This window comes from Hydra vulgaris, chromosome 05 (genome assembly GCF_038396675.1).
Source record: "Hydra vulgaris chromosome 05, alternate assembly HydraT2T_AEP".
In the NCBI taxonomy this organism is placed as follows: Eukaryota; Metazoa; Cnidaria; class Hydrozoa; order Anthoathecata; family Hydridae; genus Hydra; species Hydra vulgaris.
Genome location: NC_088924.1, coordinates 21,542,501 through 21,560,000, shown reverse-complemented (window position 1 = coordinate 21,560,000; position 17,500 = coordinate 21,542,501). Strand labels below are relative to the sequence as shown.

Genomic DNA, 17,500 nt, shown 5'->3' with positions numbered 1-17,500 from the left:
ATTCAGTCTTACTTTGGCTATATACAGTATTGTGAAAAAGTTAAGAACCACAAAAAAACAAATCATAATTTATTTTTATTTTTAAATTTTTTTTTTAACCGAATATATTTTTCTGGTAAAAAGAATAATAATAATAAATTTTAGAAAATAGACAAACAAAATAAAGAATAATAATAGTGATAAAAACTTTTAAACAAATATAAAAAATGTATTTAAAGTTTTATAGGTAATTTTTATTTTAAAAAAATTGTGAAAAAGTTAAGAACCACAGAATAAATAACGATAATTTTTACCACCTAATACCGCGTAATTCTACCATGAATTTTTAAGCTCTCATTTATACGATTTGGCATTGAGTCTATTAAATTCTCTAAAATATGTTTGGGAATATTTCCAAGTATTGCTGGTAAAATATTGTGCAACTCCTCAAGGCTCCTTGGTGCTTTCTTGGCAATCTCTTTATCAAGCCAACTCCAAAGATTTTCAATGCAATTTAGATCTGGGCTATTTGGTGGCCAAGTTAGACGCTCAATATTTTTACTTTCGGATCATTCAGAGACAATTTTAGCCCTGTGACATGGTGCATTGTCTTGCTGAAAAATGAACGAAACGCTTTGCTCAAGTGCATCAATTGACGGTAACAAGTTGTTATTTAAAATATCGACATAATAATTAGAGTTGAGTCGACCATCAAATAATTTAAACATACCGAGACCATAATATGTCATGCAGCACCATATTCCAACCGACCCGCTACCTTGTTTTGTTCTTGAACGAAACAATCGTGATTATATTTTTCTGAAGGCTGCCTGCGAATCATAATTCGGTTTTTTCGGTTATCAACCTCGATATTCATCTCATCACTGAACATTACTGTCCTCCATTTTGGTTTAGACCATTCTTTGACGCTTTGGCAAAATTCTTTTCGCTTTTTTATATGTCGTTTAGTAAGTCGCGGTTTTAGAACAGCTTTTTTCCATAACATATTGTTAGCTAATAGTTTCCTACGCACAAGTGATGCCGAGGCTTGACGTCCATTGGAAAGCTTTCATTCCCTTCTTAATTCATGCGACGGCATGGTTCGATTTTTCTTTGCCAACCTGATTAAAAGGCGATCATCATTGGGTGTCGTCAAACCCGGTCTTCCAGAACGATGGCGATCAACGTAAGATTTCGTCTCTTTGAATCTTTTGATGATTGTTAGCACCGAACTATGTGATCGCTTTACTATTCTTCCAATTTCGTGAGCGGATTTACCTTCCTGGTGAAAATGCACCACTTTTACACGATCTTCATAGGTAATAGCTTTTCTGCTCATTTTTTCATAAGGAAAGAATTTTTTTTTTGTTTGAAATTAAATACTTTTTTTAAAAGTATTTTAAAAAATTGATTTTTTTCAAATGTTTTTATTGGTTCTTTGGTAATAACTCAGGTCATTAAAAGAATATTTTAGAAAAAAGGGAAAAATAAATTTAAAAAGACGTTTCCGCCGCATTTAGCACAAAAAATTCTTTGTGGTTCTTAACTTTTTCACACAAAAAATATAAAAAAAAATTAACACATAATATTTAATCCTTATTTTTTATAGGTTCTATTAACTAACTTTCAAAAAAAAAAATTTTTCTTTTTTCTCATGCTATATTTAATATGTTTGAAAAAAAAAGACTATTTTATTATCTATAGAATAAAAATTAATTAAATTTATTTGAAAAAAAATTTTTTTTTTTATTTTGTGGTTCTTAACTTTTTCACAATACTGTAATTACATTCTAACTTTTGTTTATTACATAAGTTGCTGTCATAATACTTAACGTTTGTTGTCATGGACTTTTTAAATTTGTTGCTAAAATACGATTTTTTTTGTATTTTGTATAAAATTTGCTTTAGGTTCTTAAGTACTTGATTGCGGTTTTTGGCGATATCTGGTCATTAATTTTGGCGTCTTTTGTCGCTTAAAAGTAATTTTACTTGTATTATCGCTCATAAGTTATTACTTTGCTGTTATTGAAACAAGTTTCAAGTGGTAAGAGAGTCACTATTTGACAGAAATGGGTAAGAAACAGGACATCAGCGTTGCAAAAAAAAGTGAAATAATACTGTTATTAGAAAATACTGCTCTTCTTAATTCCGAAATAGCTCGCAAGTTAGAAGTCTCGCGTCAGACTGTTGGAAGTATCAGAAATTTTATCTGTCCAAAGGCCAAGATGTCATAGCTACCAAGAGAGAAAATTGTAAAAGGGCTTCCAAGATTACCCTAGGAATGATCGCGTACTTCTGAACTTGTGCCGAAAAGGACGTGAGAAATCTTCTGTAGAGTTAGCACAGGAATGGAATAGCATAATTGGACTTACAGTAAGCTCAAGAACTGCTAGAAGACGTTTATTGAATTTCGGCTACAAGGCATACAAACCCACGAAGAAACCCAAGCTGACGGTTGCAATGAAAGAGAAGAGACTGACGTGGGCACGTTGACACGCCGATTGGACCAAAGACGATTGGTCGAAGGTAAGCAGTTTACATATTCTTATGAAATTATTTAAAGTCAGAAACATATTGTCCAATTTATTCTGATGATAATATTTATTTTTTCATTAGTTTTGTAGTTTTTTCGTGTTATTATGTGTATTTTCCATAACATAAAATACGGTATGTAATACCGTTCTGAGTACCGTTCTTTTACAGGTTAATATTTGTTATTCAAGTGTGCTTCTCTGATGAGTCTAGCTGGAAGTCATGGCTGAGAGGACACAATTTGTTCGAAGGAAGAAGGAAGAAGCAAACCTCCCCGACTGTGTCCTAGAAACTGTAAAACACCCACAAAAGATCATGTTTTGGAGTGTTATTTCTGTCAACGGACCGGGGCGTCTGTATTTTGTGGAAGGGATCATGCAACAGGACCAATACAAGAGAGTACTGGAAACACATCTCATACCACAGGTAAAAGAATGGTATCGACGTGGAGAAGCAATATTCATGCAAGATGGAGCTCCATGCCACACAGCCAAAGTAATGAATTTCCTGAAGGACCAGAAGAGTTTCCTGATCTGGAATGGCCGGGCAACAGTCCCGACCTCAACCCAATTGAGGGGCTGTGGAACGAGCTGAAGAGGGAAGTTCTGAAAACTGCGTTTACTAACAAAAGAGAATTAACTGAAAAACTAGTTAGTACATGGCACCACAGTGATCGTATCTGTCGTCTCTGACTGGAATTTATCCAGTCAACGCCTTGTCGCGTTTCAGCCATTCTAAGAAATAAGGGTGGACACACCAAAGATTAGGCAGCAAACTTAATGATCTTTCAGAATTTTGCATTTGTGATATTTTTTACATGGTGCTTTTATATTTAAGTATTATTTAAGTCATTTTTAATGTTTTTTTTGGGTTATTAACTTATTCTTGTTGTTCTACTTTAATTTCTTGCAATAAATGTGATAATTCCTAATTCATTGGCCAGCACTGTATATAGTAGTTCTATTGGTTTAAGGTTAAATTATTACATTGTTTTAAAATTAAATAATTCTATTAAGATTAAGTTAAGGTAAGCTATATAATCCACAACATATCTAAAGCTTGGCTATTCAACAAGCTATGCAAATTACAGCGTGTGTAGATTTATGAAATATAATTTACAAATTGAATGAAAATAGAACATGTATGATGAACTGATAGGACAGTATTAACTTTTTATTTTTGTTTTTTAGGTATTGGCAGGCTGTAATTGATGACTTATCTTCCTGCAACAATTAAAAGAACCTTCAAGAACCTTCAACTACAAGCCAAATTAAAATAATTTTCATAGCAGCATTTTCTAAGAAGAATTTTCCTTTGATTTTTTTACTAACTATATTACTTATATTTCATAAATTCTTTAAATTATTTTTGAAGATATATTTTGTTTAATGTTGGTGTTTTACAAAACTTTAAGTTTAAAAAATTATTTTAAATATAGATTTTTTGTTTTAATTTTTATTCAGGAGTATGATACTAATTGGGGTGTCCAATTTTTGTAATATTTGTTCTGCAAATATCAATTTGATATTATGTTATTAATATGAGAGTATAATCTCAAGATACAATTAAAAAATTGTAGGATGAGGTACATAGACCAATCACTGTGGAAAATATTACTACAAAAACGTACTATAAATGTGTTTTGCTCAAATTTCAATTTCAATACTGAAATTATATTTTAATTTTTTTTAATAGATAATATTTACTATAATGCAGGAATTTTATTTAAATTTATGTAAAAAGATAATTTTTGTAAATGTTCAATTGAAACCTATTTCCTACATCACTTTCAAAGTTATTTTCTATAAAACTTTTTATGAATAAGTATAAAGTGTTATACATTTTTGAAAGCATCAAGTTATGGTGATTTTAGAACAAATTCATATTTTTAATAAAATGGTTTTGTTAACTAATAATTTTGAGAATTAATTTTAATGGACATGCATTCTATTATTTTTGCATTGTGTGGTGAAATGATATCAGCAATATTTAAACACTGCATCATTTCAAAAAATAATATATAAAGAATTGAAAAACATATATCACTGCAAGAAATTTACAGTAGAAATTAAATACTTCGCTTACTTTTTGAAAGGACAACTTTTAAGTGTTCGAAGCACAAACTGTTACTTTCCTATATTGATAGAAGGTCAATTGAGACACTATCAATAATTTTAAAAGAAAATTATCAAGTTTCTCAGGATAGCTTGATCATCAGGCATTACATTCAATTGGAGAAGAAACAGAAGCAAAGCTTGTGGAAGCATTAAGGATTGCCGAAAAAGAAAAAAAGATCTCTGTCTCAAGTTTTATGGAAAACACAAACTTTTGCTTCACAGAGAAAATATCAGGGCCGTACCAAGCTAATTTTGCGCTTTGGGCAAGAAAATAAAGTTGATTTTAGTTCAATGTCACTTTTCTAGCTTTTCTTGAGGCAAATTCACTAATGACATCATCAAAGTCAATGTTGTTTGCCACTTCATTTTCAATTGAAATTATAGCCAAACTAGACAAACGTTCTTGGCAAATTGTTGACCTCATATAGTTTTTTATGAGCTTAAGTTTACTGAAACTTCTCTCACACGTAGCAACTGTGACTGGTATGGTGAGATTGATGTGACTGGTATGGTTGATGCCCAAAGTAACTCAATCAGCTCATTATGAATTCGAGGAGAAAAGTAGGATGTTGTGGTTTTTTTTGCTTTAACGGACGCAATTTGTTTAGCCACTAAAGGATAATAATGGTAAGGGATCGCCCATAAAGTACGTACGCTCGGAGGGGAAGAGGGGTCTGCAAAAGGCGTATATGAGATGGGAGGGCAGTGAGTCAAATAAAAGTAAGGAGACACTAAATTTAAAAAAAGATCATAAAATGTTATGTAAGTAAGTAAAAAGTCTAGGTACTTTTAGGGAGGTGGAAGGTTCTCAAAAAAGTGTATAGTAAAATGGATGGGGGAAGGGGGAAGGGGTAGGGTTAGAGGGGTAGACAATAAAAGCGTACGTACTTTATGAACCACCCCTAACGGGTAAAATAACGGTAAAACATAATGCCTTTCCTAGACAAAATAAAATGTAAATAACTTTGGGGAACATAACGCTCAAGACATTTTTTTGCTAACATAACGCTAAATTTTTTACTAACCGTAATGTAAGCGTGATATTAGCGTTATATGTTTTACTGTGTATAATAAAAGCAAACAAAAATAAATACATGTATTTAGATTAAATATAGATACTGATTACAGATTTTTAGTTGACAAAATAATTTTTAAAAAATTATTTTGTCAATAGTGGAATTATAGTTTATAGTAAAAATAAGTTTTAACAAAATTTGTTGTATTTACTATTGATGAATTTAATAATTAATTTTTTGGAATCAGTGCTTTATTTACTTTGCATAATTAAACGTTGTTGAGATGGAAATAAATCGTAGGCGTCTTCTTCATCTTTTGAGAGTTATTCATATTAAATTGTAACGAAAAATCGTTTGAGGTTGCCGAATAAATGATGCAATAAAACAAAAATAAACGTCCAACAAAATCCAAACAAAAATGTTCATATAAAACCGTTGATTAAAGAAAAACATTTGACTGACACAAGCACCATACACTAATAATAAAAAATGATTTTTTTCTATCTTACAATATGGGTATGTATCATATTTTTATATTTGTTTCTTTATGGTAATATAATTTGTCGTTAGTAGGTATATAATGTAAATTTATATGATGATATCTTGTTGCAACTTATTGTTACTGACTTGAAATATTGATGAATTGAAGTTATTTTTGAAGTTATTAGATTAGATTAAAGCTAGCAGAAAGCAACCCATAATACGGTTACGGTCGGTCTGTTACTTAATTTACAGTGGCTGTTTTCCACAATTTAAAGTTGTGAAACCTTAACTAATACCCTGTAAGAAAAACGCCTTCAAATTAAAAAATTAAACCATCTGTAAAATTAAAATAAATTAATTTACCAATTATTTAACGTTATTTGAGTAATTTACAACTGACATAGGTCATATCAGTGTATGGCAGAACCATTTTCCTAGACATTACTAAGTTCAACACAATACGTTTTTAGTTACTGACACAAAATAATAACACTTCATCATGACTTAAATTGACGAAAGATTAAAGCTAAATTCTTGTTATATTTTTTATAACATGAACTTTAATTAATAAGATTAATATGAAGTAAACGTAAATTATTTATGAGTTGCTAATTTTTTGGTATCCCCTTGATACATGTTTCTTTAAAAAAGGAAATTGTCTTTAAAATGGTAAATGCACACAACTAAATAAATTTATTATAAATAACTAAGCAATTGAGTACAAATACGTTTCAAACAAAAAAAAGTCGATTTACAATCAAACATGTGTATAACAAATTGTAAAAAGTATGTAAACTTTGATCTTTTATATTGCATTAATGCGTCATATGACAAACCTAAAATAAAAATTGTAACAGATAAGTTGACATAAAAGAAAAACGAAATAAAACAAAAAAAAACAACTGGAATACAATTTACCTGCTTTTCGGTAGCCTGTTGTCATACTTAAACTGCTGTCATAATGCAACTTGTCGGTGTTGTTTTACGACGTTATTTCACGTTGGCTTTTAGTAAACTTTAGTTAAATTTAAAAGACATAACAATAGATTTAAAATATTTTAATTAAAAAGCAAAAAAACAAATGCTTCAAGGAGCCAAACTAAAAACATCAAAGATAAAAAACAAATAGATATAAGTAAATTGCATTTATATAGCTAAATAGTCTTGGCTTATAGTAAATTTTAGAAGCAGTGTTTTCAATAGATTAAACTATCAATTAATTATTTTTAACAAATAGAATGTAGCATCATATTATGATGATTGGGTAGTGAATCAATTTAACTAAATTTAAGTTTAATTGGTGAAAAACAAAAAAAAATTCAATTAAAAATGACAAAAACAAACCAAATATACAATAATATATTATAAAAAAAAAGTACAAATTTAAAAAAAAAAATTACAAAATTAAAAAAAATACAAATAAGCCACTGAAGAAAAAACGGCAACAAAAAGTTATAAATATCTTCACTGATAGAAGACATTTACAACCTTTTGGTTGCTGTTTTTTCTTCGGTGTCTCCCAACACCGATGAGCCCTCCATTTGAAGGATGGCTCATCCATACCGTCATTACTTTGCCACTTATTGAAGGACCTCTCCGAGAGAGGCCCTGGGTGTTGGGAGCGATATCTTTGGTATTCTTCAAATGTTAATGACTCTAAAATTACAAATAGAAGGATATAATAAAATGTTTACAATTTTTTTTAATCAAAATATAAAGCATAACCTCACCATTTTCACAGGATGAGGATGCTAAAAATAAATTAAAAAAAAGTAAATTAAAAAGAGTTAAACTTGTGAGAAATTTAATTTTAATAAAAATATGAGTAAAATGCAAACAGTTTAAAAATGTCATATTTATATTAAATAATTCTTTCACCTATTGCACATATATATATAAAATTTAAAACACAGCCCTACCAGTTATGCTTTTACCAGACACTAAAGACAAAATATACCTCAGAATAATTGATAGAATTATATTTACATATAAATAAATATATAACTATAATTTTTTTTACCTATTCCCCTCATTTCTTCCATGAAGTTGTCTAAAGTAAGAAAAAAGATAACTGAAGCTAAAACTAATAAAAACTAAACTAAAATTAACTATAAACTAAACCAAAAAACTAAAATAAACTTTAAATTTTAATATCTGTACCTCAGAAGACAAAGGTCGGTTATCCAGTTTTTTGTGAAAATGAGATATGTATGAGACCTTTTTAGTTTTTCAGTATTCTACATAGATATAGACTGTTTTCCTGCAACAATGTGAAACAAAGTTTGGTCAATATAAAGGGTCTGGTGTCCCCACAATGTTCAAAGGAAAAAGGTCTGTAGTTCAGAAATGACTTTTCACTTTTTTTATTTAACTTTTTATTTTTGTCAAAATTATATTTCATGTGCCTCAAGACAAATTAAATAAGAAAAATTAAATAAAACATAAATTTAACCATCAAGAAAAAAAAACCCAATAAAGACTAATAATTTTACTATTTACTCTCTCCTGGACAATTTCTAAAATGTGATAACTGACTTGGACTACTGAGTGTACAGATATAAATGCTTTATTTAACTATACTAATCACAAAATTTATACTTAGTTTTTTTTCCAACTCTTCTAGAAGAAAAAAGAAAATAAAGGTTAATTACTTGAAGTTTTAAAATTCCAAGGTGCGGATTCACAACTTTTGCGTAACTCTTGCGTAGCTGAGCAAAAGTTACGAAAAACTTACGCAAAATATTTTTTACGTAACTATTTGGTATTCACAACTTTTTCGCAGCATTTGCGTAAAGTTAAGGTTGCGCATGAGTTACGTAAAAACTTACGCAAAATTTAAGGCAAACATTTTATAACTATTTGTATAAAGGAAGTAGTTATTATTACTAATTCTTTTTTTATTAAGACACACAGGGCAATGTGACCAAACAGTGAATGTTTCTTTTTTAGAGTCAGGGCATAAATTTACTACAATTATTTTGTTGTTGTTGTTGCTATATTTAATAATGTAGCAAAACCATATAGTGGCTATTCAAATAATACTTGACATTCTTATATAGAGTGGAGGTGTTTGAAAGTGTCACCAAATATCACATGGAAGAGGAAGTGGTTAGCTACAGTGTGGCATGACAAAATTTTTAAAATATGAATTCTAATCACAGCGGAATAGTAAACCTTTAGCATAAAAGTTCAAACTAAAAAATATATTTGTTTAAAAATAATGTCACGTCACAAATAAGGCGGGGAGATATTGTTTAAAATGTTACATATACAAAGAAGAGAGTCTCGCAAAAAAGTGTTTCGTATTATTTGAATAGCCCCATATAGCATATACGTGCAATTACTTTTAAAAGTAATAGCATATATAGCATAAACAATCTTTCAACCTATTTTGTATATCTATTAGCAAAATAATCAAAATAATTAATAATTGGATTAAAAATGAAACAAATAAGAGTCGGTTGGTTTTTTAAATGAGATATCGATTATTAACAAAACTACACATCTATTATTTTAAATATAAACATTACAAGCACTCATTAAGAAGTAATTCGGGCATATTTATTCAAATCCAAATGGGTAATATAAACTGTATTATCCTGGGCTTATATAAGATAATAATTCGGCTTCCTGAATGAGGCCATCAGTGAATGCCCATTGGTTTTATTTAACACTAACTCTAAACCTGCCGCGAACCTTATTTGTAAATATACAGAAAACTAGCATTTAAAAGAACCATTTGTTCTATTTTTATTATAAAAGAAAAAGAAAAACAACATGAGATTAATATTTTGAGGCATTATTTTGGCGCCCATACCAGTCCTATAGTACCAAAAAAGGTCTGGGTTGACCCCTGATCAGATCATGCAACTTGTCTTGCATTGCTTCAGGAAGTTAAAACAAAATACTTTAGCTTAGCATAAAATTTCACGTTCATAAAAAAATAAAGTGCTAAACTAAAGTGTTGTTTTTTTAATTCTTGTTTTCATACTTACTTCTCATACCCTAGGGTATAAGAAAAAACTAAATGATAATTGTTAAATTTTCTTTTCAGTGGTCTTGTTTTATCATATTATATATATATTATATGTTTTATCATGTTATATATATTATATATATACTTAAATCAAAAACACTTTTATTTACAATAGGGAATGACGGTTTCATTAAATAAAGAAATTGCTTAAATAAATTCAAGAAATACATTTGATTGCATTCTATTATATTTGAAACCATTTATAAACAAACTTTCTATTGTCAGAAATATAAGAAACATTTTGATAACATAAGCAAAAGTTCAACAACTTTTCCATAACATATTATGAAAAATACATTGTATTTTTCTTAATACGTTATGGAAAATGTTTCAATCGTATTATTTAATAAAAGTTGAGTTTGAATTAAAACCCACTTGTTTTTTGTAAGTTTTTTTTCAGTGATATTTCAGATTGAGAATTTATGGTATCATATTTGCACGAATAAAAACATGATTTTTATATTTGATGGATAGCGTAAAGTTAATTCTGTGAATCAGGTACATGCAGTATAAAAAAGTTTGACTCTTTGACTGAGCAAGTATTGATTAAATCACAACAAGTATTGTAGTAGGTTTTCAAGACACCAAATACAGTACAATCTAATAGCTACAACCAGTGTGAACAATATGCTGTCATCTCAAGAGTTGTAATACTATTTTCCACAGCAACAGGTAATAGTTCTACTGAATTGTGAAAAGCGCTATTACTCCATTTGGACTAACTGGTGGATCAAGGAACTTTTTATGTGCTCTTTGCAATAACAAAATACAAAAATGAGATTTTGTATAGAAATACAAAAAAAAAGATCTACCAAAACAGTTTAAACTATTACAGAATATGTTTATTATTTGCAAATAACAATATTATTTACCAAGAAATTAGGCTTTAAAAAACAATGCTCTTTTTTTTAATAATTTAAATTATCCATATATTTTAATATCTCCTGATAATTGAAATAACTAAAAACAGCATTATTATTCAAAATAATCTTAATATTGTTAATACCTTTTGAAAACATAGCATCATTATTCAAAGTAAGTTTAATATTTAGGTTATAATTCTTTTTTACTTCAATAGCCTGATTACTCAGAGATAACTTTAGCATTATTATACTTTTAAATAGTCTTGTTCACATTTATAAATTTAAAAAAATAGATATCTGAAAAACTTATGAACTGATTACATATTTTTGTGAATATTGTATCTATGTTAGCACAAATATTTTTTCACCTTAAATATAAGGTTAAAAAAATATACACACAACCTATATAATATAAACACACTCTCTCATAGCCTAGATATGAGAGAGTGTGAGAGAGAGTCTCTCTCTAACACAGAGAGAGTGAGAAAGACGCTCTTTATGCTAGTTATGCAAGTTAAAGTATATACTTCAATAATATTATTGTATATATTTTTGTATAATATAGTATAGATAGTATAGCATAGATTTGTACCATAAGTTAATACAGTATGGAATCATCATATAGATGTATGACAATAACTAGTTATTATGTTAACTTAACTTATTTAATAAGTTATTGGCATACTACAAAACTATATGATATATTCGTACTATGGTCGCTCTCCTTGTTTTAGCTAGGCTATGAGAGAGTGAACTATCCATTATATAGGTTATGTGTATATTTTTTTAACCTTAAATTTAAGGTGAAAACAAGTTTTATAAAATAAGTTTATGTAGTACATCTAAACTTTTGGTAAATATACTGCTATTGTTGTTGTTGCTAAAAAGAAAAACTATAATTGTATTATTTAAATAAATAACTTAACGCATAGCAGTATAAAATTAAGATAAAATTATATTTTATTGGCAATAACAAACATAATCTGAAATGTTTCATAATAATAAAAACGCCATTTTTAAATATTATTAGATGATTTAAAGTTACGCCAAACTTAAGTCAAATAAAATAGCAGACGTAACTTTTCTTGCGTAAAGTTTGCTGAGCACTTTTTAGGAAAATGTTGTGAATACCGTTTTTTAGACTTTTTGCGTAAGTAATAACTTACGTAAAAACTTAGGAATTTCGTAAGTTTTTGTTTACGCAAGGTTTGTGAATACCACTTGGCGTAACTTTAAACTTAAGCAAAACTTACGCAAACTTTATGCAAATTTTGAACTTACGAAAGTGTTGTGAATCCGCACCCTGAATTCTAAGGGGTCGTCCATAAAGTACGTACGCTCATAGGGGGGAGGGGAGGTCTTCCAAAAGCTTTAGAAAGATTAAGTGAGGGGGGGGAGGGTTTAATTTAAAAGCACGTACTTCGATTTTCTAATTTATCACAATTAACCAGCTAATCAATAGAAAAATTACATTCTGACTAAAGATTCTAGTTTGCTTAAAATAAAAAGATGTACGGTATATGGAGTAGAGGGTATAGTTTTCCTCTATGCACATGTATGGGCGCCCTCAGAATTTTTTGATGTTCCAGATAGGACACTTTCACACATCGTGCAAACTCATAACTTAAGTTTGTTAATACCTATGCGAAATGAGGAGGCCTTGCAAAATATAGGGATGGCGGAGGCCTGTGAACAAAAAGCCTTAAAACGCTTACCCTCCCGACCCCCAAAATGAGAGGGGTATAAATTTTGCATGGTCATAACTTTTTTGTAATTTACAATATTTTTCAACAAAAATTAAAATCTGTCGATAAATTTAAATTTAGTTTTAGATGTTAAAGTTAAAAATTTTGCTAAATATTTCCCTCGCGTTTGGGCAGGGTAGGGGGGAGGCAAACGCTTTAGGGTTTTTTGTTCCCAGGCCTACGCCATCCAAATTTTTTGCAAGGCCGCCTCATTTGGCATATTAACAAACTTAAGTTTGCACGATGTGTGAAAGTGTTCTATCTGGAACATCAAAAAATCCTGAGGGGGCCCATGCACACGTGCCACCCCTTATATACTGGCCCTGAGTAAGACCTGAGGGCCGTGGTTGATGGGACGGAGTCACCCCCCAAAAAAACGTGTCAATGGCGTCTCAAAATCTTCCAAATTTGACCGCTAGGTTTTGCTAAAATAAAAAGCTTCTTAAATTAGCAAAAGGGCACAAAATTTGCTGTTGCCCCCTCCCACTGGGTTTTACCCTTTGTTTTCAATATTACTGATCTCACGTAAGACTCGTTTTTTACTTACTAAAGAAGGGTGCCTGAAAAAAACGTCCACCTTAAGTATAGTTTATTTACATTTGATTCGTTATTAAAACAAAAAAAAGGTTAACTCTACCCTACACCGGGACTCGGACCTGGGTCCCCATCGCCTATTTCCGCCGCATTAACCACTCGCCCAAATACATATATACCTTAACCATATTTTAAAATTATTTAAATTATTATTTGTATAAATACTTAAAGACGTTTCTAAAATGCGCAAACAAAGAGCTTTGGGGTCGTATAAAGTATCTAAGGTATCCTCCGCCTTTTTTATTTTTGAATAAACTTTTTTATTGAGAAAAAAAAGTAAAGGAGGGATGTCTAAGGGGGGGGGGGGGGGTATTTGAGAAACGTACGTACTTTTAAGGGGGGGGTGGGTGGGGACATAAAAGTACGTATGGCAACAGGGGGAGGGGGGGTCAAATTTCAAAATTTTTGGCGTACGTACTTTATGGACGACCCCTAATGTTGACGTTTTATTATCGCCTGAAAACATATCGTCATTTTTAAACATTACATCATAGGAAAGCGATTGCGCTACAAAATCCGTTCCTTATTTGACAAATTATTCTAATTCCATGCGTTACGACCTTTCTTAAAAAGAGAAAATCGAATTGATGAATTGGACTAAATGTTGCGAATTTTAATTTTATTCCTAAAACCACTCCTGATAACAATAACTGAAATTTATATCGTTGCATTAACCTAGAAGAGTCTTCTATGGAAAACTCTTTCTAAATTTTAAGAAGACACGGAAATTTATAAAGATTGTTTTAAGTAATTTGACACATGTAGTAGAATTCTGAGAAATCTGTATGCTGTAGAGTTCTGAGAAATCCTTGTCATAAAAAAAACATCCAAACTTTTGAATATAAATATAACTTTATAAATATAAATATATCTTTATAAATATAAATATTTAACTTTATAAAAATAAATATATATTTATAAATATAACTTTTTGATTTTTTTACAAAATCAGTTCTTTATTTGACAAATGGATTTTAATTCCATGCCTTTCCAAAAAAAAAAAAAAAAAAAAAAAATATATGTTTTATTATCAAGTTTAGTTATTGTTATACCAGCTTTTGTTCCTATATATTATGAAAAAAATGTAATTAAATGTTTAAACTCCTTTTTCAATGCAGCTTGATTGCTCTTTTGTTTTTGCAATACATATCTCATACAGTATATGTGAAATTGTATGAAATACATTGTACTCAAAATTTATGAAATATACACTTAACAGTACATATTTTATACATTCTGGGCGCAAATAAATTTTACTGGAAAAAAATTGTATTATTTAGGTCTAGAACTTTTTAAGATTTAATTTGGAATTGCTATATTTCATACCTTTTAGCATGTCTGTTATATAAATGGATGTGTTAAGTTTCACTCTTTGGATGTTGCAATTTGAGTGTGGTAGTTTTGATTTTAGACAGATTTTAGTCTTAATTCAAAGATTTTAGTCTTAATTTAACGATTATATGCCACACTTTATGGAGCATGACTTTGGAAATACTATCTTGTACCATTTTTATTATTCATTAAGACAAAAGATGCAAAAGAAAAAAAATTATGCAAGGGGTTATAATACATTTTTGAAACAGTTTTATTATACTTCCTTGAAATTATAGTAATTTTTTTCTGATTCTGACCAAAATGATTAATTTGATGTAGAAGACAGGTATGTGTGAAAATTTAAAAAAAAAAAAATAAAAGTTATCACAATTAATAATTGTGACAACTTTTTGTCACTTTTCTGAAAATTCACGCATATCTGTCTTTATCTCAACTTACCTAAAATTCTTCCTCAAAATTTCAACTTCCTCAAATGTCAAATTGAATTTCTTTTTCATTGTTTATACTATGGAATAATTATTTTGATGAGTTTTATTAAACCTACCTTTCATTCAAGTCTTACTTGAATGTTCTGATTTGTAAACAATGAAAATAGGATAACAAGTACCATTAGCAACAAACATTAATCTTGTTGAAGTTTTAGAGGTACTTACCATTTTTTGAAGTACTTAGTGCCTTGTTTAAAAATTTATATTTTTGGCTCCAGAATTATCACTCAAGTTTCTTGTATAATAGTTAATGATGCAGTTGCATGAAATTTTCATTTTACTTTTTTATTATTGAAAAAAAACCCATCTAAATAGATTCTCTTTCAAAATTAAACAAGACTATTTGGATGTTTCTTTTAAAAATTGCTGACACTGTATATACGATTAAATATTTAACTTGTTATATGTTTTTGTTATATATAAAATTGTCTTCAAAATTTTGATATTTCACAATTTGTTGCTAAGGAATAAAGTTAGTCCTATATTGAAAAAATAAATTTAAAATTAGGGTTGTTTTACTTAATAGTTTCAACGCAATCATTATTACTTCTATTACTACTCAAGGTTTGCAAAGGACAAGCATTTCAAAGATAACTTAAACAAAGATAATTTAAAGCAAAGAATATTTATAAAGCATTTAATTAAAACAAGCACATAAAAAAAAATACAATTACCTCCTTACTTTCGTTATAGTCTCCATTTATGATATCTTAGTTATTTTATTTTAAAAAATGGAAAGTTTAATTTTGTCCACTTAAAATAATCTTAAAATAATAAAAAAATGATTTTAAAACAGGTTTGATAAAGCACTTTGGTAAATAAACTAATTTTGTAAAAGTTTACTTAATATTGTCTCCTAATTACAAAAAAAAAGTGCATTTTGTAATAATTTTTTTACAACTTTACAAAAGCCAAAAATATTTCTATTACTTATATTAGCTAATAGTATTAACATGATTAATTGATATTAACTTGATATCTAGTATCACAAAAAAGAAAAACAACTTTACAACATACAAGTTCTTATGAAATTAAAAAGTTAATTATAAGAATTGCTACACTTTAAGATTTAGATATAAATTTATACTAATAATATTTTTATTTGTGAATTTATCCGGGAATCAAAAATAGACTAAATCAAAAGTAAGCAAAAGCATTTAGTATTCACTTTATTTAAAATGTCTATTTTATTTTCTATGAAGATTAAGTTTAAGTTATTTGCTGTTTAAAAATTTACTTTTCGGGCTATTTTTTTTTCATCTTTATTTTTCAAGATGAAAAGAAGGCTATTTTTTGTTATGCAAATTGCAGGTATGCTACAACTACATAATTTATTTTTTGTAGGTACTTGTCACACCAGGAGCATGTAAACTTAACTCAAGTATGTTTTTTTATTCTTAATTTTACCAATATGTAAAACTTCATTGCTCAAAAAGTAAGTTTTTCAGTGATTTTATGAGATCCTGTACTTATTGTATAAAAAATCACATTTTGGACAATTCCATCCCAGTGTTCAAATTTTTCAAATTTTTTTAAATTTGAAACATAAAATGTACTCTTGGTCATCCAAAACAATAGGTATAACATAAAGTATTTGTCATATTTTTTTTGAATTATTTCTTACACATTTTTTTATTATTTTAAATATTTCTTGGGTTAATATAATACTTGAATACATTTATTTGTAATGCTTATAAGCAATTTATTAAATGAAAATAACTAGATAAATTAGAATAACCTGCTACTTTTATTTTTTGGCTTTTTTTTATGCTTGCTTGAATTACTCTTTAATACATAGCACAGTCTGTGATTTATAGTAAATAGTACATTTAGCACAAAGTCCTTTTTGCTTTTTAATATTATTTACCAATATACTTGCTATTTGTTACAAAAGACGGCTGACTGCCATTATTTACCTGCTATTATTAAATACTTAACTGCAACTATTTATTGTTTATTTTATATAATATAAAATAAACAATATAAAATAAAAATAATAAAATAAAGTATTGTTACATAGCTTAACTGCAACTATTTATTATTTACAAAACATCTTTTTTTTGATATCTCTAATCTAAATGGTATCTTGATAGAGCTTAAGGTAAAAAAAAGTTGATCAATTATATTTTGCTAAAAAGAGCGAATAAAGCATATACAATATTTGGTCCATGATTTTTTAAAGTTGCTCCCGGTAGTAATCTTTCTATTTGAATCTTTTTTTTTATATTCAAAAAACTAATATTTAGTGCAAATAAACCATTTGCAAGTATAAGTACAAACTACACTGATGTTTTAAGAATAAAATAAAAGCT

General features: G+C 28.5%; 1 protein-coding gene across 11 annotated transcripts in view; it reads left to right on the top strand.

Annotated features, from left to right (window-relative positions):
* Positions 1-5,983: 5,983 nt before the first annotated feature.
* The window catches only part of LOC136080685 (A disintegrin and metalloproteinase with thrombospondin motifs adt-1-like), a 44,990-nt gene continuing 33,473 nt past the window's right edge, over positions 5,984-17,500 (top strand). For 9 of the 11 annotated variants that reach the window (XM_065797658.1, XM_065797663.1, XM_065797661.1 and 6 more), the window contains exons 1-2: positions 5,984-6,160; positions 16,533-16,569. In XM_065797658.1, the coding sequence (XP_065653730.1) occupies positions 6,134-6,160; positions 16,533-16,569 (64 nt within the window). In that variant the 5' untranslated portion in view covers positions 5,984-6,133. The remainder of the gene's footprint in view (positions 6,161-16,532; positions 16,570-17,500) is intronic. The other 2 variants (XM_065797659.1, XM_065797656.1) reach the window with 2 other exon arrangements.